We start from the raw sequence: 14,990 nt of genomic DNA, 5'->3' as shown, positions 1-14,990 counted from the left end.
CTGACAGTATTCCATGTAAGTGAAATTTGATCTCTTTCATTTGAAACTAATTAATACAGTTTATTGTATGCACAATGCAATAAACTGTATAAATTAGTTTTAATATGGATTTTCATCAAGTATCGGCCAGTTCTATTCGATCTTCCATTTACCATATTGTGTAGCAATCCCGTGAATAATATCTGATTCAATTCCATAACAAATGTATGGAATACAAACTGAACAGACAAAAGTGTTTATTATATAATTCAGTGTTTATATGAAAGTATTTGTTTCGAAAGTATTTTTCTTTCGTGCAATTCAATGTTAATATGATAGCAGCTGTTACTAGAATTTGTGTCTGAAAGTAACTTCGCATGATCTACACATCTTTGTATTGGAGTTATTTTTTTAAATAGGTTGCTTCCTTCCTTTCTTTGGAAGATTTCTACTTTTTTGTATAAAGATGGAGAAGTACAAAGCCAAAATCTTTCTCTCCCAAAAATTTATATCTTCTAAAAATATATACCTTTCAATTTGAATGTATATTATCTAACATAATTAGATGAAAACTTATATTGCAAATTAATAAGAACATACTTTGTATTGTACCATGTAACGACGTGTTGCTGTCTCCAGACACTTTTTCAAATTATCTATAATAATTTATATTTTTTATGGTAACCTGGATCTGGATACAAGTTACAAATTACAAACCGTGAATGATGTCATAATATGTAAATGAAAAAGTAGAAGAATAAGAACCAACCGAATTTTTATTTGAAGGTTTGTTTTTGATGCGAATTGTAATTGTAATTTGAATATATAGGAAAATTAATTTCATTCAGATTTATTTGTTACAGGGAAAAAGTCAATAATGTATCCTTCGTGTAGGACCTGTATGAAGGAAAATGCTGATATGAATTCAATTTTTGATCAACAAACTCCCCAGCAGCAAATATCGTTAAAAGTTATGTTAAAGTACTTTGCTTCAGTTGAGGTGAGTTTACTTTACTTTTGTAATCAAGTTGGGTAAGATGAAAAAAATGTTAAAATGGAAAACATTTTCCCACTCAATTAAAATACATTTCTTTCCAGATAGAACAGGAAGATGGTCTACCAGAAACTGTGTGTAAAACTTGCGAGGAGTTGATTTATTCCTCCTACAATTTCAAAAAATTGTGTGAGAAGTCAGATAAGAAGTTTAGAAAATCAAATGATTTTCAAAATCAAAATCCTATTCCTATAACACCTCTAGTTGATAAGACACATACTGAAAACAACAAGAATTTTTTGAATAGAATTATGCAGTTCGATAATGTGCAACTTCAAGGTAAGTTACAGATTTGTGTTGGAACTTTTAAAGGGGCCTAATTAATACATGCTTTATATTTACGTATGATACATAGTGAAGTGGAAGATCTCTGTCTTCTATCAAAAATTAATTTGAATGAATCTGCTCATGAAACTAGATCATTTTGCACATTTTATATTGAATCGGCGAAGAACAAATTATTATCAAAATGCCCCATTAAATGCTATGTGCAATTCCTATAATAATGTACAAAATGACTGTGATATCTTCTTGAAATTGTATAACTCTTGTTGATTATTTTTTTAATAACTTTTTTGTCATTTTGTTGTATGTACAAATCTATTTGTGATATTTACCTTTCCTACTCTGTAACTGAGCCATGGTCTGTAGAGTTTGTAAATAAAAATGAAATGAAATAAAATATTTCCTTTTCAGAAAACTATGCAAATTCTAAGAAAGCCTTAAATAACTATGACTATGTCGAAGAAATTGGGATTGAAGTGAGTAAGTATCACAAAAATTGTAATAATATTACTGACCTTCCAGTAGTTGCACATAATTTTTTGGCACTGGTAATTATGCTTGTCTGTTACACCTGTGTTCATTAATTCTTTTTTTATTGCAAAAGTCTCAATGATTTGATCACACTTTGGGCTACTATCATCAGATAAATATCTAATAGCATGGAATCTATCAAATTTCTCATTTGTTTTCTAAGATTCTCATGTTCCAGGACCACTTCGATTTATCACTTTTCAAATACTCTAACCTACTAATGAATTTTATCTTGAATGGATTGCAAATATGTATCCTTTAACATTCCTGGATTCCTAGAATTTGATGTATATGAAAAGAATACTTGTGTACGTGTGTTTTTAGATGCCTTCAAAAGTTTAGCAATTTGTTCGGGTGTGAAAGACAGTTTTTAATGGAAGTTAAATAACTTTCTCATGTTAGCAAAATAATATTCCTTTTTTTACAGACAGACAGTGATGGAAAAATGAAAGAAGATTACCAATTGAATAGTGATGTCTCCAAGTTGAAAAATGTCAAGAATATAGAGAGAAGTAAAAAAAGTAATCAGAAGTATGTTCAGTTTTCTCGTTCCAAGAAATGAAATAACATGTTTTATTTACAGGTCATATGAAACCAAATCGAATCAGATGATGAAAAACAAAGAAAAAGTTCCATGTAATATTTGTGATAAATCATTCAGATATCGCAGTGAATTAGAAAGACACAAATTAACACACTCTGGTGATAAACCATATCTGTGTAACATCTGTGGTAAGGGTTTTGCACAAATGGCTTATTTGAGGATACATACATTCATACATACAGGTAAATTTGGAATAATAAAACTAATGAAAAACCTTTATTGTCTAGATATATGATGGAATTGGCCAATACTTGATGAAAATCCACAACGTATTCAAAAAACACTTTAGTGTGAGATTTTCATTAACAGTTTTACAAAAACGCAACATGTGTTTCGCCATACAATGGCTTCTTCGGGTGTGTCTTTACTCCACTGTTTAGTGAAAATCTCACAATGAAGTGTTTTATGAATACATTAGATAATTAGATCCTAAATAAACACTTCATTCTTTGTAGAAAAATCGTAAGAAGTGTCCAACTATAAAATGGCTTTTTTCATTAGGAAGCCAACTTGATTCTTCTCAAAATGGTTACCGTCAAAAAAGTTCAGTTGAATATTGATAGAAATTCAAAGTAGTTTATTCTTCCTTTGTACCTCCTTTCCATGTTGTTTTTTATGTTTACTTGTAAATACTAATATTCATGTAGAGAAAATTTCTTGAGGCATAGGATTTTCACTCTTAAATTTATTTTTAAAGTGTCTCAGTTTATCCATAAAAAACGCCATGTTCTCGAGAAGTCCAGTGACCGTTATAATTATCGAACGAGCAAAAAGTAATTTTACCAAAATATAACACCATAAAACATACAACGGACCTTTGTACACATGAATCAAAATTTACAACAATTTGCCTTGTGCCCTTAAGGAACTGTCCATAAGAAAATTTTAAAAATCCCTGAAGCAGTTGTTACACCTGCACATATTTTATAATCGTGATGAATTCTTCTTAATAATAAACTAAAAGTTGCCTTTTCTCAAATAGTTATTGCCTTTTCTAGAAATCCATAACAGAATATTTAGATAAATACTGTATTTATTGTTTATGTGAAATTTTATTGATTATAATAATTGTATTTGTAATTATACTACTATTTTTCTCATGGCGATGGCTAGCTAGGCACATGTATTGTGGAAATAAATACTACTACTACTACTATAAACAACTATACTATGATTCCAAAATAGTATAAACTAAATTCTCAGAAATGACTGACGTTTTTGCCTGTCTTTTGCAGTGTCGTACGGAAATTATTCTGAACAAATGAGTAAAAATGATGATAAAATATATATAATCACAACCTTGACAACAATTTTTTAATTTTAATGCCATAATATTTCTGAAAATGTAGTGCCAACTCGAGTGTGAATAGGTGTGAGCCACAATAAACCCTTGCGGGTTGCAATGGAAGGTCGAATAGACCCAGACCTAACCTATAGTCTTCAGATAATTTTCTGATACACAGTATTTGTACAATGTGTGGCTGATGTTGTTGACACCATGCATTTGTGCTTCTCGACAATCAAGTTTTGCATATCCTTTCTCTTAATTACAACATACTGATCAGAGACAGTTGGCTCAAAACTTTTTTTGAAACCTAGGTCCGTTAAAACTCTCTCTTGAATTTATAATATCATCAATTTAAAAAAATATGTTCTCAATGATGAAATTTTTCAATCCAAAATTATTTTATATTACCTCGGAACCAAACTCGAAACTTTTTTTGAGACTTACGTCTACTAAAACTTTCTTTTGAATGTATACGATCTTTAATTGTGAAAAATGTGTACAAATATATTATTTCTAAAGATAAAATTTTTCAAAATTAATACTTATTGACAGTTATGAATTTTATATTTTGCATTCCATTTTCTCTTTTAATGATAAGAGTTTCAATACCTATACGTATAGACAAGCCTGAAGAAGCTTTTGTATAGTGAAACACGAGTTGCGTTTTTTAAAACTGTTTCGTGGAAACCTCGCAATGAAATGTTTCTTGAATATGATAAAAAAAAGCAGGAATTGCTTTGTTGAAACTTTTTTACTTCAGCAGTCACCATTATATATAAAAACTAAAAAGTGGGCAAACATACCAATCCCAAAAATCTATGTTTTGATACAATAACACTTAATTTTTTCATTTCTAGGGTGTAATTGAATGAAAAAAGATAAAATTACTTCAACAAATCATTTATTTTTGCCATTTTTTTAGCATATTCAATATCCTGAAATTTTCACATCCGAAATCTTTTCCAGGTGAAAAGCCATACAAATGCCAGTTATGTGACAGTCGATTTTCCGCCCCCGGCACCCTGATGACTCACACCCGTACCCATACCGGAGACCGACCCCACACATGCAAAATTTGTGGTAAGAGCTTCCCTCAGCCTGGATATCTCTCAACCCACATGCGTACCCACACAGGGGAAAAACCAATCAAATGTAAAATTTGCAACCAACAATTCAACCAGAAAGGCAGCCTCATTGCCCATATGCGAATCCATAGTGGAGAGAAACCGTATCCATGCGAAGAGTGTGGAAAAAGTTTTGCTGTTAGAAGTACTTTGGTGAAACATACCAGAACTCATACTGGGGAGAGGCCCTACACCTGTGAAGTATGTGGACAGAAATTCGCGCAAAGTGGAACTTTAGTAACTCATATGAAGGTTCATCAATTGAAAAAAATGTAGTCACAAAAAAATTAGAATGAACTGAGTATTGTATTTTGAACAGCAATTTTTGTTGAAAACTACTCTGTTGAAAAGATAAGGTGAATTCTCATTTTTATCAATAAATATTCATTTATCCATCAATTTCTATTTGTACCTCTTCAAAGTAGTCTTCCTCTTCCTTGAAGCAGTTCTGATATTCAGTTTTTAGTATGTCCTCTCAGCGGTTCAGGTCATAGCTCTCAAGCTCATCCAACCTCATCTCACAAAAAAGTACCAATATGTTGAAGTGAACAACATAAAGTCTGACCTTAAAGAAATGAAGCATGGCGTTCCTCAGGGCTCCATTTTAGACCCACTATTCTTGATACATGCAGTTTTATGAAACCAGCAAGATGTACCTTGTTTGCAAATGATATGAGTGTATTATGTTCTACAATGACTTAACCAGCTGACAACTAATGACGCGAGATAGGGAAACATTAGCATATAAGTGGTTTGCTAATAAGCTGACAGAATAAAAATAAAACTCAACATTTAATATTCTCCTGAACCTCTTCAGGCCTTTGATATCTTTCAGTACTTGAAGTAGTGAGGTATATGCTTTGATTGCTTGGTAGTGTGTGCCTGTCTCATAATAAGTTGATTTATGGTAAGGGACAGATAGCTCATTTCGATGTCTAGTGTGGAGGTTCATATTAATAGAATATTGATCAGCATTTGTAGGAAACAGATGGGGATATTTCTTTTTAAAGTTGACAAGGCCCAGGAAATACAATGAAGGCACTGTCAAGATGTCTAGTTCAGAAAAGTATGTCCTACATGAAGTATTATAGTATACATACATAATTTTCTTTTGTGTTATAAATATTATTTGTGAGCTTGATGAAGAGCCCCAAAATATAATCCCATAGGAAATAATTGACTGAACATGAGCATAGTAATATGTTCGCAAACAGCTGACTGATACTTGGTCCCGTAGATATCGTATAACTCCACAGATGGAGTTCAGCCTACTATTCAAGATGTTTATGTGTGAATCCCAGCTGAGGGTTGGATCTAGTGTAACGCCCAGGAATTTTATATGATGTGATATTGGAATAGATTTGCAGTTAAGTTTCACAAGTGGGGATGATTCAAAGTTATTTATTTTACTGAATGTTATTAGTCCCGTTTTTCCAACATTCAACTTAAACGTGTTCATGCATATGGAACGAGATTCCCAAGGTTATTTAACCCGTCCAGACATAAATTAACAATTAGTAAGTCTCTGAAGGCACTGAGCCTTGCAAAATTTAAATCTACTGTTGAAAAGTTTCTTCACCAACACTGTTTTTGTAACATTGAGGGATATCTTGACATGGCAGGGTCTTCAACTTGTGAAAGAACTCATTAAATCCATAGTTTATTGATTTTATAATTATGATTTTAATTAATCTACACTCTTTACAAAACTATGAAAATCATATTTTTTTTGATAGGTATGATGAAGACCTTCTAATTTAAAATATATGTAAACGGAAACTGTGATAAAGGATATCTCAAATTAAACAAATTTTTTTCGCTTTTTACTCATTTATATACAATATTCTGAAATATTTTAAAATTTCATAAAAAAAATTATCCGTGCTCATTAATTAACAGAGTTTTACTTAAACATATGTCACATATGATGAATTACCTATTCACTATCGCTCTCCTCATCAGAATCTTTCAAAACATTGCCAGACTTTCCTTTCTTCCTATTTCTGGAGTCTTCGATATCGGACCCTTCTTCATCAGATGAATAAATAGCACCACCTATTAAAAAAAATCAGTTTGAGATTTGTTCTTCTTTCAGATACAAAACCAACTGGAGTACATTAACCAACCTACTAATCCAATAGATCATCATTTAACCAAGTATTGTTCATAATCGGTTACCAGAAATAATAATAATAGAAAATACAGAATAACTAGAGAAATTTGAAAACAAACTGAAACATTTTTTGAAGAAATAGACTATTAGTATTGTATTTTGTTTGTAAATTATCATTTTTTGACTATCTGAAGTATGCAATACATTATGTATTGTTTTTTGGGGTCTGTTGAAATCTCTAATAACCAGATTTCTTTCTTCGGATAAAGGAATAAGTCAATCAACTGAAAACAGACCCAAGCAAAAATCAGATTGCAGTTAACATAAAAATTGAATTTCATTTAGAATTTGGAAGTATTATTGAGATGTCCTTTTTTTATAGATAATAACTGAATAAAACTTTACTTAACTTCCATGTTCAAAAATATATAGTTTTTATCGAAAGGAAACAAAGAGTTTAGAGATAGAATTTGACTTCTGGTGGGCTACACAAATTAGTATCATCAAGAGATGATCTAACTCAGCAAACAAGAGACAATATTTCAAAAACTGCAAAAATTAAAACTGAATTCAGAAGAAAACAGTTACAACATTTTTCCTAGCAGAAATAAATCAACTACTTCCTTGACCAAATTCAATTCAGTCCCTTAACTAAGCTCGTGGTGAGTCAGATATCCAGAAGAAGGCTCTTTTCTAGATACTAGCAGAAGCTTTGAAGGTTTTGCTTCTTGAAAAGTACTTGTTACATTACTGTAATTTTTTCAATAAACATACCCTTTTGTGGAGTGTTCGAAGGACCTCCTGGTTTGTACTTGTTCTTGATGGCATTCAAGGAAATAGCCCCCTCATCTTCACTGCCTTCTTCTTCCCTGGAGAAACTTGCCGCATGAGATCTCGCACCACCATCGGCCTTCTTTCTTGTCGGTTTTTGTTTAATAGGCGTCTGCCTCAACTTTTCTTCTTCTTTCTGAAATTATTCATGAAAAATTCATCAGTGAAGAACTTCGAATAATCTCGGATAATTCACCTTGAGCCGCGTTGCCTTGTCTAAATCTGGATCGACACCCACTTGAGACATGATCTTGATACCAGTGGTTTTCGTAGAGCGATCTGCCAGAGACAGAGTCATCTTCCTGTGAGTGAAACTCTCCGTCGAGTGGGGCCTGAAGCTCAGTTTGGTGCGGAACACAGCCTGACCTTGCAGACCAGTACCTTGCCTGATGAACAAGTGGTTGTGGTCACCCTGGAAAAGAAAAAAGTTATTGTTGAGAGGTGCTAATTTACGGATAGAATTCATTCGTTAAATGTAATAGGATCTGTGAAAGTTTGATGAAATGAAGTTCTGAGGTGTAAATTTTCTACGGTTACATCATTCCCTATTGCGTCATTTCTGAAAAATAAACAAAACTCAAATAATTTTCCAATTGAATTAATACATACATTAATAATACATATTGACACTTAAGCAAATTTTCGGTTTTTTTGCTCAACTTTAGGCATTTGTATTTGAATTATCAAAAGACAAATTAGGTAATCCTTTTCATTTTAAATTAAAAAAACTAAGTTATAAGTGTTCGATCTATGTTTATACTGTGGACCTTTATTATTGTTTATATATTTTTTTATTAATGACGTCTGATATCATCTAAATGATTGAAAAGATGAATAAAGTTATTGTTATTATTATAAAGTTTCAATTTTAATTTTTCATGAACTACGTTATGCTTTGATTGATTTCAAAATTGATTCATTACCTGCAAGGGTTGTTTGTAAACGTCAAATATTTCAGCCCCCAAGTGTAAACTGTAAGAGCCATCGGACCATCTGACTATTCTGGCATTTGATTCTTTCTTTATTTTTCCTTCATCATCCAGGACTTCCTTCCACCTTATTGTATTTTCCACTTTTAGTTTCAACCTGAAAAAAAGGAGGAAGTATAGTAAGAAGTATAGTAATTGGCTGATACTTTGATAAAAATTCACAAAACCGTAACATGTGTTCCACTATATAATAGCTTCTTCAGGCGTGTTTGATACCAAGTTAGTACTGAATTGAATTGAGTGAAAATCACACCATAAAGTGTTATAATATTTCCAAAAAAATTGGTTGGGTAATTATTTTTAGAAAAACAGTTTTTTCTTGGCTGTTTCGAATTTTATTGAATTCTCATTCAGGGCTCTGTAACAATGAATTGTAGGCATAATAATAAATTTTTAATAAAATCAGTGAAATTTTTGAAATGGAAAACTACTTTTTGGTGAGTAATTTTATCAAAATTAATTGTTACAGATCCCAAAAGAATTTAATCAAATTAGAAACGGTGACAAGAAAACAATTGAAAAAAATAATTGAACCTGTTCCCCTATCAATCTTTATGGAAAAGAGTAATAATTTTATTGAAAGTTTTTTGTGACTTGTCTAAGGCGTTTGACACCTAATTACCAGAATTCCTGTGTAATAAGTTGGTAGAACTGAATAATTTACTGAGATGGTTGAGTTCTTAAAAGAGAATATTATGTCAAGAGGATATGACCTAAAACTAGAAGTTCCTCAGGGTTCAGTTTTGGGACCACTATTGTTTATTCTATTTGTTAACGATATGTTTGAGTATATACAATACTATACATAACAATGTATGCAGATGACACCTACGTTACAGTCATGGGCCAAACAATAGACAAACTAGTTGTCAAAGTTAAAAGGGTTATCGATGAATTTACGTCTTTTTGTGAGCATAATCAATTGATTCTGAACACTTCAGTATCAATTCAATTTTACAACAATAATAGCTATACTGAAGAGTTGGTATTCTCTAATGAAATAAAGATGTCACAAGTAGTCAAACTTTTATGTGCGATATTAGTCTGCAAGAAGTTTAATTAAATTATTTTTTGCAATAATTAAATACTGATAATAATAATATAATATATTACAGGGTATGCTTTACATTGTTCTGAAACATAAAAACATAAAATGCAACATCAGACGGATTGTACGAACATTAAAAAGAAAAACCAATAGTATACAGTTGGAATGAAAACATATTAATATAAAACGAAGTTAACAGCAACCCAGATATTCCTGAATTGAATATGGTTCTAAGTCTATAAGGAAATCTTTCACATATTTTTAAAATTTTTCAAGGCTCTCACAGGATTTGATATTTTGTAGTAATTTATTGAAAAACTTGATTGATGCATATGACGGATGCTTTTCTGTTAATGTTAGTCTATGAATAGAGAAACATATATTTGCATTCCACAAAGGGTAAGTATGATTTGATCCCTTCCAAGAACATATCTTATTTGCCCGACAAGATTGGCGGTACTTCAATTTGAACATAGTTCTTATCACCCTTTTTTGAATTCCAAATATATTCGAGATGCCACTGCAAGATCTCCAGAATAATATACCAAATTTTGGTGAAGACTCAAAATTTGCTGCATATATGATTTTTAATGATTTTTTTGTTAAGAAAGTACTAATAATCCCTACACTGTAGCAGACTTGATTCAATTTTTTCCTAAATTTATAATGTGGGTATGCCAGTGAAGATGCTCATTAATTGTATACCTACAAATTTTGTTGAGGTTTGTACTTTCATTTGATTATTTGCTAATTGAACAGTTGTTGGTGACTCAATTCTTTGTTGACGGGTTCTAAATAGAATTACCTTGGTTTTGTCAGTTTTAAGAATAGGGCCATTTTTAGAAAACCAGTGCTGTGTTTTTTCGACTAAATGGAATGATTTAGTAATTCAATTTTGATAGTTGCAGCTAGGAACCAGTAAATACGTGTTGGGGCAGCGGTACATATTTCAAAAACGGATTGTAAAAATATCGGATAAGGAATATCGAGATAGCTGCAAACCTGTTTTATAAAAACGAAACTGACAAATATTTTTTAATGGGAAAGTGCCATTGGATCTAGCAGAAATAGTTTAATGATATATCTGTAGTTTTTTCATTTGTATATGTTTTATGTTCATGACATTGTTATTTGTAATTGTCTATTTGTTTTCTTTGATTCAAAAAATGTATTTATTGTATCAAAATGATCAAAAAAATTATGTTTATTATTATCTATTGTGAGTTTTATTAGCGGTTGTCGGAGAACACTATGGATATGTTACAACCCTCCGCTTTTGTATCCTCCAAAAACGTTAGACAAAAATTAGACATTCTACCATCAACTTTTGTTCCGGTGAGACTATATCAACTATTTCACTTATCACTGTCCAGTTTTATTAAAACAACGATAAAAATAAAATAAAAACAACAATAAAAAATTAATTAACGCTCCGGGGCGACTTCTGAAGATCTTGATCTAACAATGTCCTCTCTCTTATAAAACAAAATGTAGGGTGTCTCCAGAGGCTCCAATAAATTCAATGCATCGCCAGTTATCTGAGGTGTTCAAGATTTTTTACAATTATTCAGCAGTTATTCATTTTGGAGGAACTATTTTACCCAAAAATAGGTTTGATACTTCAACTATTTATAGCATTGTTAGAGATACTCTTAAACAAAACAAAACATTTGTCAGTAGTGTTGAACGTAGGAATGAACCGATTTCTAATTTAAAACATCAAAAATGAAATGAGAATATTATAAAAGAGTTGAAAGTTATGCTTATCACTTTTGTCAGGAAACTATTGGAAAAAAATAGTTTACCAAAAACAACTTGTAACAAGAAAGTGGAAGCCAAAACTACATTAGGAGGGAGGAAATAATTCAAAAGACAAATTACATCTTAGTGTATCAGGAGAATGTGAGAAAGTATGAGTAGGAAAATTTTTATTTTTTCCTCAACACCACAAGTGTGTATTGATGCAAATCATACCTTGCTCTACCTTCCTCGTCAAGAGTTTCTTCTTCATCGATTTCATCTTCATAAGTTTCAGGATCGAATGGTCTAGTTTCAACAGAAAGAAAATTTGGTAGCTTCACAAAATTTATATCTCTTCCTAAATCACAACTTATTTTAGGTACTTCTACATCTATTCTTGTCTCTGGAATAGGTTCAGGTTCGTTTTCCTTTTCTTCATCCTGTGAAAATGTTACATATAATTTTAATTATTTTCATGAACTTATAAACGTACATCTTGGATTGTAGGTCTTTGTTCAGCTTCATCTTCCGATCTAGACCGTCTTCCATCATCTGATCGAGATCTTCTTCCTTCATCCTTTTCTGATTCAGCCTTGTCTTTCTCTTCCTCACTACTGATGTCATCAGCATCTCCAAAAATATCAGCAGCATCCACTGAAATGTAAACTATAGACAGAACACTTTAAATTGTGTAACAGTGTTTATTACCTTTTTCTTTGTCTCCACCTAATTCTTCTTCACTATCAGAATCAATAATTCGACTTTTCTTTTTAGTTTCTCCTTCCTCAGAGCTATCTCTTTTTCGTTTGTCACCCTTTTCATGATCTTCGTCGATTTGCAAGTTGGGACTATTGGATCCACTACGATCCTTAGACTTAGATCTTGATTTAGAACGAGATCTAGACCTAAAAACAGAAGCTCACAATTTTCATCTGAAAATGACATTTTACTATTATTATTCATTCAATAAAAAAAGATTATCAAGTTTATACAATACAATTGAACAATGCTGAAATTAAACACTATATATATAAACACTAATAAATTAAAAATCTTTCGTGCATTTTCAAAAGACTTATATTTAAATGTGTCTTTAATTGTCAGGTTTGGATTTAGATTTTTTTTAAATAAAAGTATCTCAACCAAGCTAGTAAAAATGAAATTCTCACCTTGATTTTGATCTGTTAGATCCTGCACTGCCCGACCTTTTCGATGCAGCAGAACCAGACCTAGATCTTCTTGAACCTGACCTGGATCCTTTGGAGGCTACTGAACCTGATCTTGATCTTGACTTTCTTGAACCTGATCTAGATCTATGTGAGCCTGCTCGATTCGACAATGCAGAGCCAGATCTTCTAGATTCTCCTGATCTGGATCTCTTTGATGTTGCTGATCCGGACCTTTTTGAGGCTGCTGACCCAGATCTCTTAGATGCTGCTGATCCGGATCTATTTGATGCTGCCGAGCCTGACCTAGACCTTTGTGAGCCTGACCTAGATCTTCTTGAGCCTGATCGTGATCTATTTGAAGCTGCTTTTTGTGTTACGGAAACTGACCTTGAGGCTATAGAACCTGATCGTCTAGAAGCTGCAGATGCTGATCTTCTTGATTCAGCTGAACCTGACCTTCTAGAAACAGCTGAGCCGGATCTTTTAGATGCAGCAGAACCTGATCTCTTAGATTCAGCAGATCCAGATCTCTTAGATTCAGCAGAATCTGATCTCTTAGATGCAGCAGATCCTGACCTTCTTGATGCAGCTGATTCTGATCTTTTTGATGTTTCTGAATCAGATCTCTTTGAAACATGTGATCCCGATCTTGAAACATGCGAGCCAGATTTTCTTGAAACATGTGAACCAGATCTTCGTGAAACATGTGATCCTGACCTTTTTGATGCAGCGGAATCAGACCTCTTTGATGCAGGAGAAGCAGATCTCTTAGAAGCAGCTGACCCAGAACGCTTAGAATTTGGACTACCTGATCTGGACCTGTTGGACCCAGCTGAATCTGATCTGTGGGATATAGCTGAAGGGGACCTTACAGAATGATGAGAACCCGCTTCTGATACTGCTGACCCAGATTTATTAGAAGCTGCAGAATCTGATCTTCTGGATACCGCGGAATCGGACCTTTGAGAATTCGCAGGACTCGGAGATTTACGTGAGCCAGAACGATTTGAAGCTGGACTTCTAGATTTTGACCTGTTTCGAAATCTGCTTAGCGACCTCTCGCGACTCGTTTCCCTTGATTTGCCGTAATCTGGGGAGTTTGATGTTGATCTATCTAAACCATGTCCGGGGGTAGGAGCTGGGCCTCTGCTGGGAGTTACACTTCGATTGGATTCGTTGTCAGATTCCGATTCGGAAGACATTTTATTGATATATGATTTGAACTACTCAAATTATATATGATATTAAGACATTCGGGAAATTAAATAATCTGTTCTGATAAATTTATACTGTAAATTGATTCTTTGATCAAGAAATCAACATTTATTTTTCAAAAAACGATGGCAAATAACAGTCTCCTAAACATACACAAAACCTACATACATTGCATTTACATTATTCTATTTTTTATCTTCACATACCTAACCTCTAACTTCTTCTTTTTTTAACTTTTAAGATAATTGCTCTGGCACAGAATAGTAAACAATCAGAATTAGAACTCTAATTGATCTTTATTCAGACCTTGATGATTATATCTCGGTGCACAGATTAAAATCTGTGTCTCGGTGTCAGGACCGTCTTTAGTTTCAGTACCACCCCAAATATTTTGAAGATCTTCTGACAAAATATTTTGAGATTAATCACTGAAAATATTACCATGGTGTTCCAAAAATTTTCATTTTCATATATATATATATATATATATATATATATATATGATGTGTTGTTTTTCCGGGTGTTCATCCGTTGTGTACTATTCGATAGTCGACGTTTCGCCATCATCTCAGATGGCATTATCAAGACGAGTTACTGCTTCGCTTCGAGAGGTGTAACTGATGTCAGGTTCTTCTTGTGGTGTTTTTATATGGTTTCGCTTGCGTAAGTTGTATATATTCTACCGTCCTCCAGGTTGCAGTAAATACTGAAGAACCGACAATAGAAGAATATACTACTCCAAAAGTCATGAAAAAGGTGGAAATTGAAATTAACGCAAACACGATTTCAGTGCAGACAATAGGATCAAATTGCAGTTACTCATTTTCATCTAGTAGTTCTAATATTTTTATTAACATTCCTTCAACTTCAAATACAAATATTCCAGAAATAACAGAGGACTCTTTAGAATATTTCGCTGGATATAATCTACATAATGACCACGTCGTTACTTTTGCTCACGGCCAGCTCACACGATCCATCTGCAGGGGTTGGTCGAAGTGGACATTGAGAATATTTTGG

At 32.6% G+C, this 14,990-nt stretch overlaps 2 protein-coding genes across 6 annotated transcripts; one reads left to right on the top strand and one right to left on the bottom strand.

Moving 5' to 3' along the window:
* Nucleotides 1–673: 673 nt before the first annotated feature.
* LOC141480705 (uncharacterized) lies at nt 674–5,264 on the top strand. Of its 5 annotated transcripts, none has more exons than XR_012464507.1 (7): nt 674–765; nt 843–979; nt 1,078–1,312; nt 1,730–1,794; nt 2,277–2,370; nt 2,433–2,581; nt 4,708–4,844. XR_012464507.1 is itself a non-coding variant. In XM_074171039.1 (7 exons), exons 2-7 carry the CDS (start codon nt 857–859, stop codon nt 5,139–5,141), a joined length of 1,110 nt encoding a protein of 369 aa, XP_074027140.1. In that variant the 5' UTR covers nt 676–765; nt 843–856; the 3' UTR covers nt 5,142–5,264. The 5 variants fall into 5 exon arrangements, 4 of the variants coding, with proteins under 4 accessions (XP_074027141.1, XP_074027140.1, XP_074027138.1 ...); XM_074171039.1 differs by having other exon boundaries at nt 676–765; nt 2,277–2,380; nt 4,708–5,264; XM_074171037.1 differs by having other exon boundaries at nt 678–765; nt 2,277–2,380; nt 2,433–2,635; nt 4,708–5,264.
* Nucleotides 5,265–6,750: 1,486 nt separating this feature from the next.
* Atu (Another transcription unit) lies at nt 6,751–14,192 on the bottom strand. Its single transcript, XM_074171034.1, has 8 exons — nt 12,756–14,192; nt 12,295–12,491; nt 12,080–12,240; nt 11,821–12,026; nt 8,733–8,895; nt 8,006–8,221; nt 7,753–7,945; nt 6,751–6,920 (listed from the first exon to the last, which is right to left on the bottom strand). The coding sequence occupies exons 1-8, from the start codon at nt 13,955–13,957 to the stop codon at nt 6,802–6,804; spliced, it is 2,457 nt and encodes an 818-aa protein (XP_074027135.1). The 5' UTR covers nt 13,958–14,192; the 3' UTR covers nt 6,751–6,801.
* Nucleotides 14,193–14,990: the final 798 nt, after the last annotated feature.

Source organism: Leptinotarsa decemlineata, unplaced genomic scaffold (genome assembly GCF_025532065.1).
Source record: "Leptinotarsa decemlineata unplaced genomic scaffold, Ldec_3_MD MMD2_tig00000008_RagTag_RagTag, whole genome shotgun sequence".
Taxonomy (NCBI): domain Eukaryota; kingdom Metazoa; phylum Arthropoda; class Insecta; order Coleoptera; family Chrysomelidae; genus Leptinotarsa; species Leptinotarsa decemlineata.
This window is presented reverse-complemented; position numbering and strand designations above follow the sequence as displayed.

Excerpts from the sequence above, each read along its gene's own strand:
- LOC141480705 (XM_074171037.1), top strand. The coding sequence starts at position 857 with ATGTATCCTTCGTGTAGGACCTGTATGAAGGAAAATGCTGATATGAAT. Across the intron at positions 1,313-1,729 it reads CGATAATGTGCAACTTCAAG|AAAACTATGCAAATTCTAAG; the intron begins GTAAGTTACAGA and ends TTTCCTTTTCAG. Across the intron at positions 1,795-2,276 it reads TCGAAGAAATTGGGATTGAA|ACAGACAGTGATGGAAAAAT; the intron begins GTGAGTAAGTAT and ends CTTTTTTTACAG.
- Atu (XM_074171034.1), bottom strand. The coding sequence starts at position 13,957 with ATGTCTTCCGAATCGGAATCTGACAACGAATCCAATCGAAGTGTAACT. Across the intron at positions 8,896-11,820 it reads GACGAGGAAGGTAGAGCAAG|GTTGAAACTAAAAGTGGAAA; the intron begins GTATGATTTGCA and ends CCTTTTTTTCAG. Across the intron at positions 7,946-8,005 it reads ACAAGGCAACGCGGCTCAAG|AAAGAAGAAGAAAAGTTGAG; the intron begins GTGAATTATCCG and ends GAATAATTTCAG.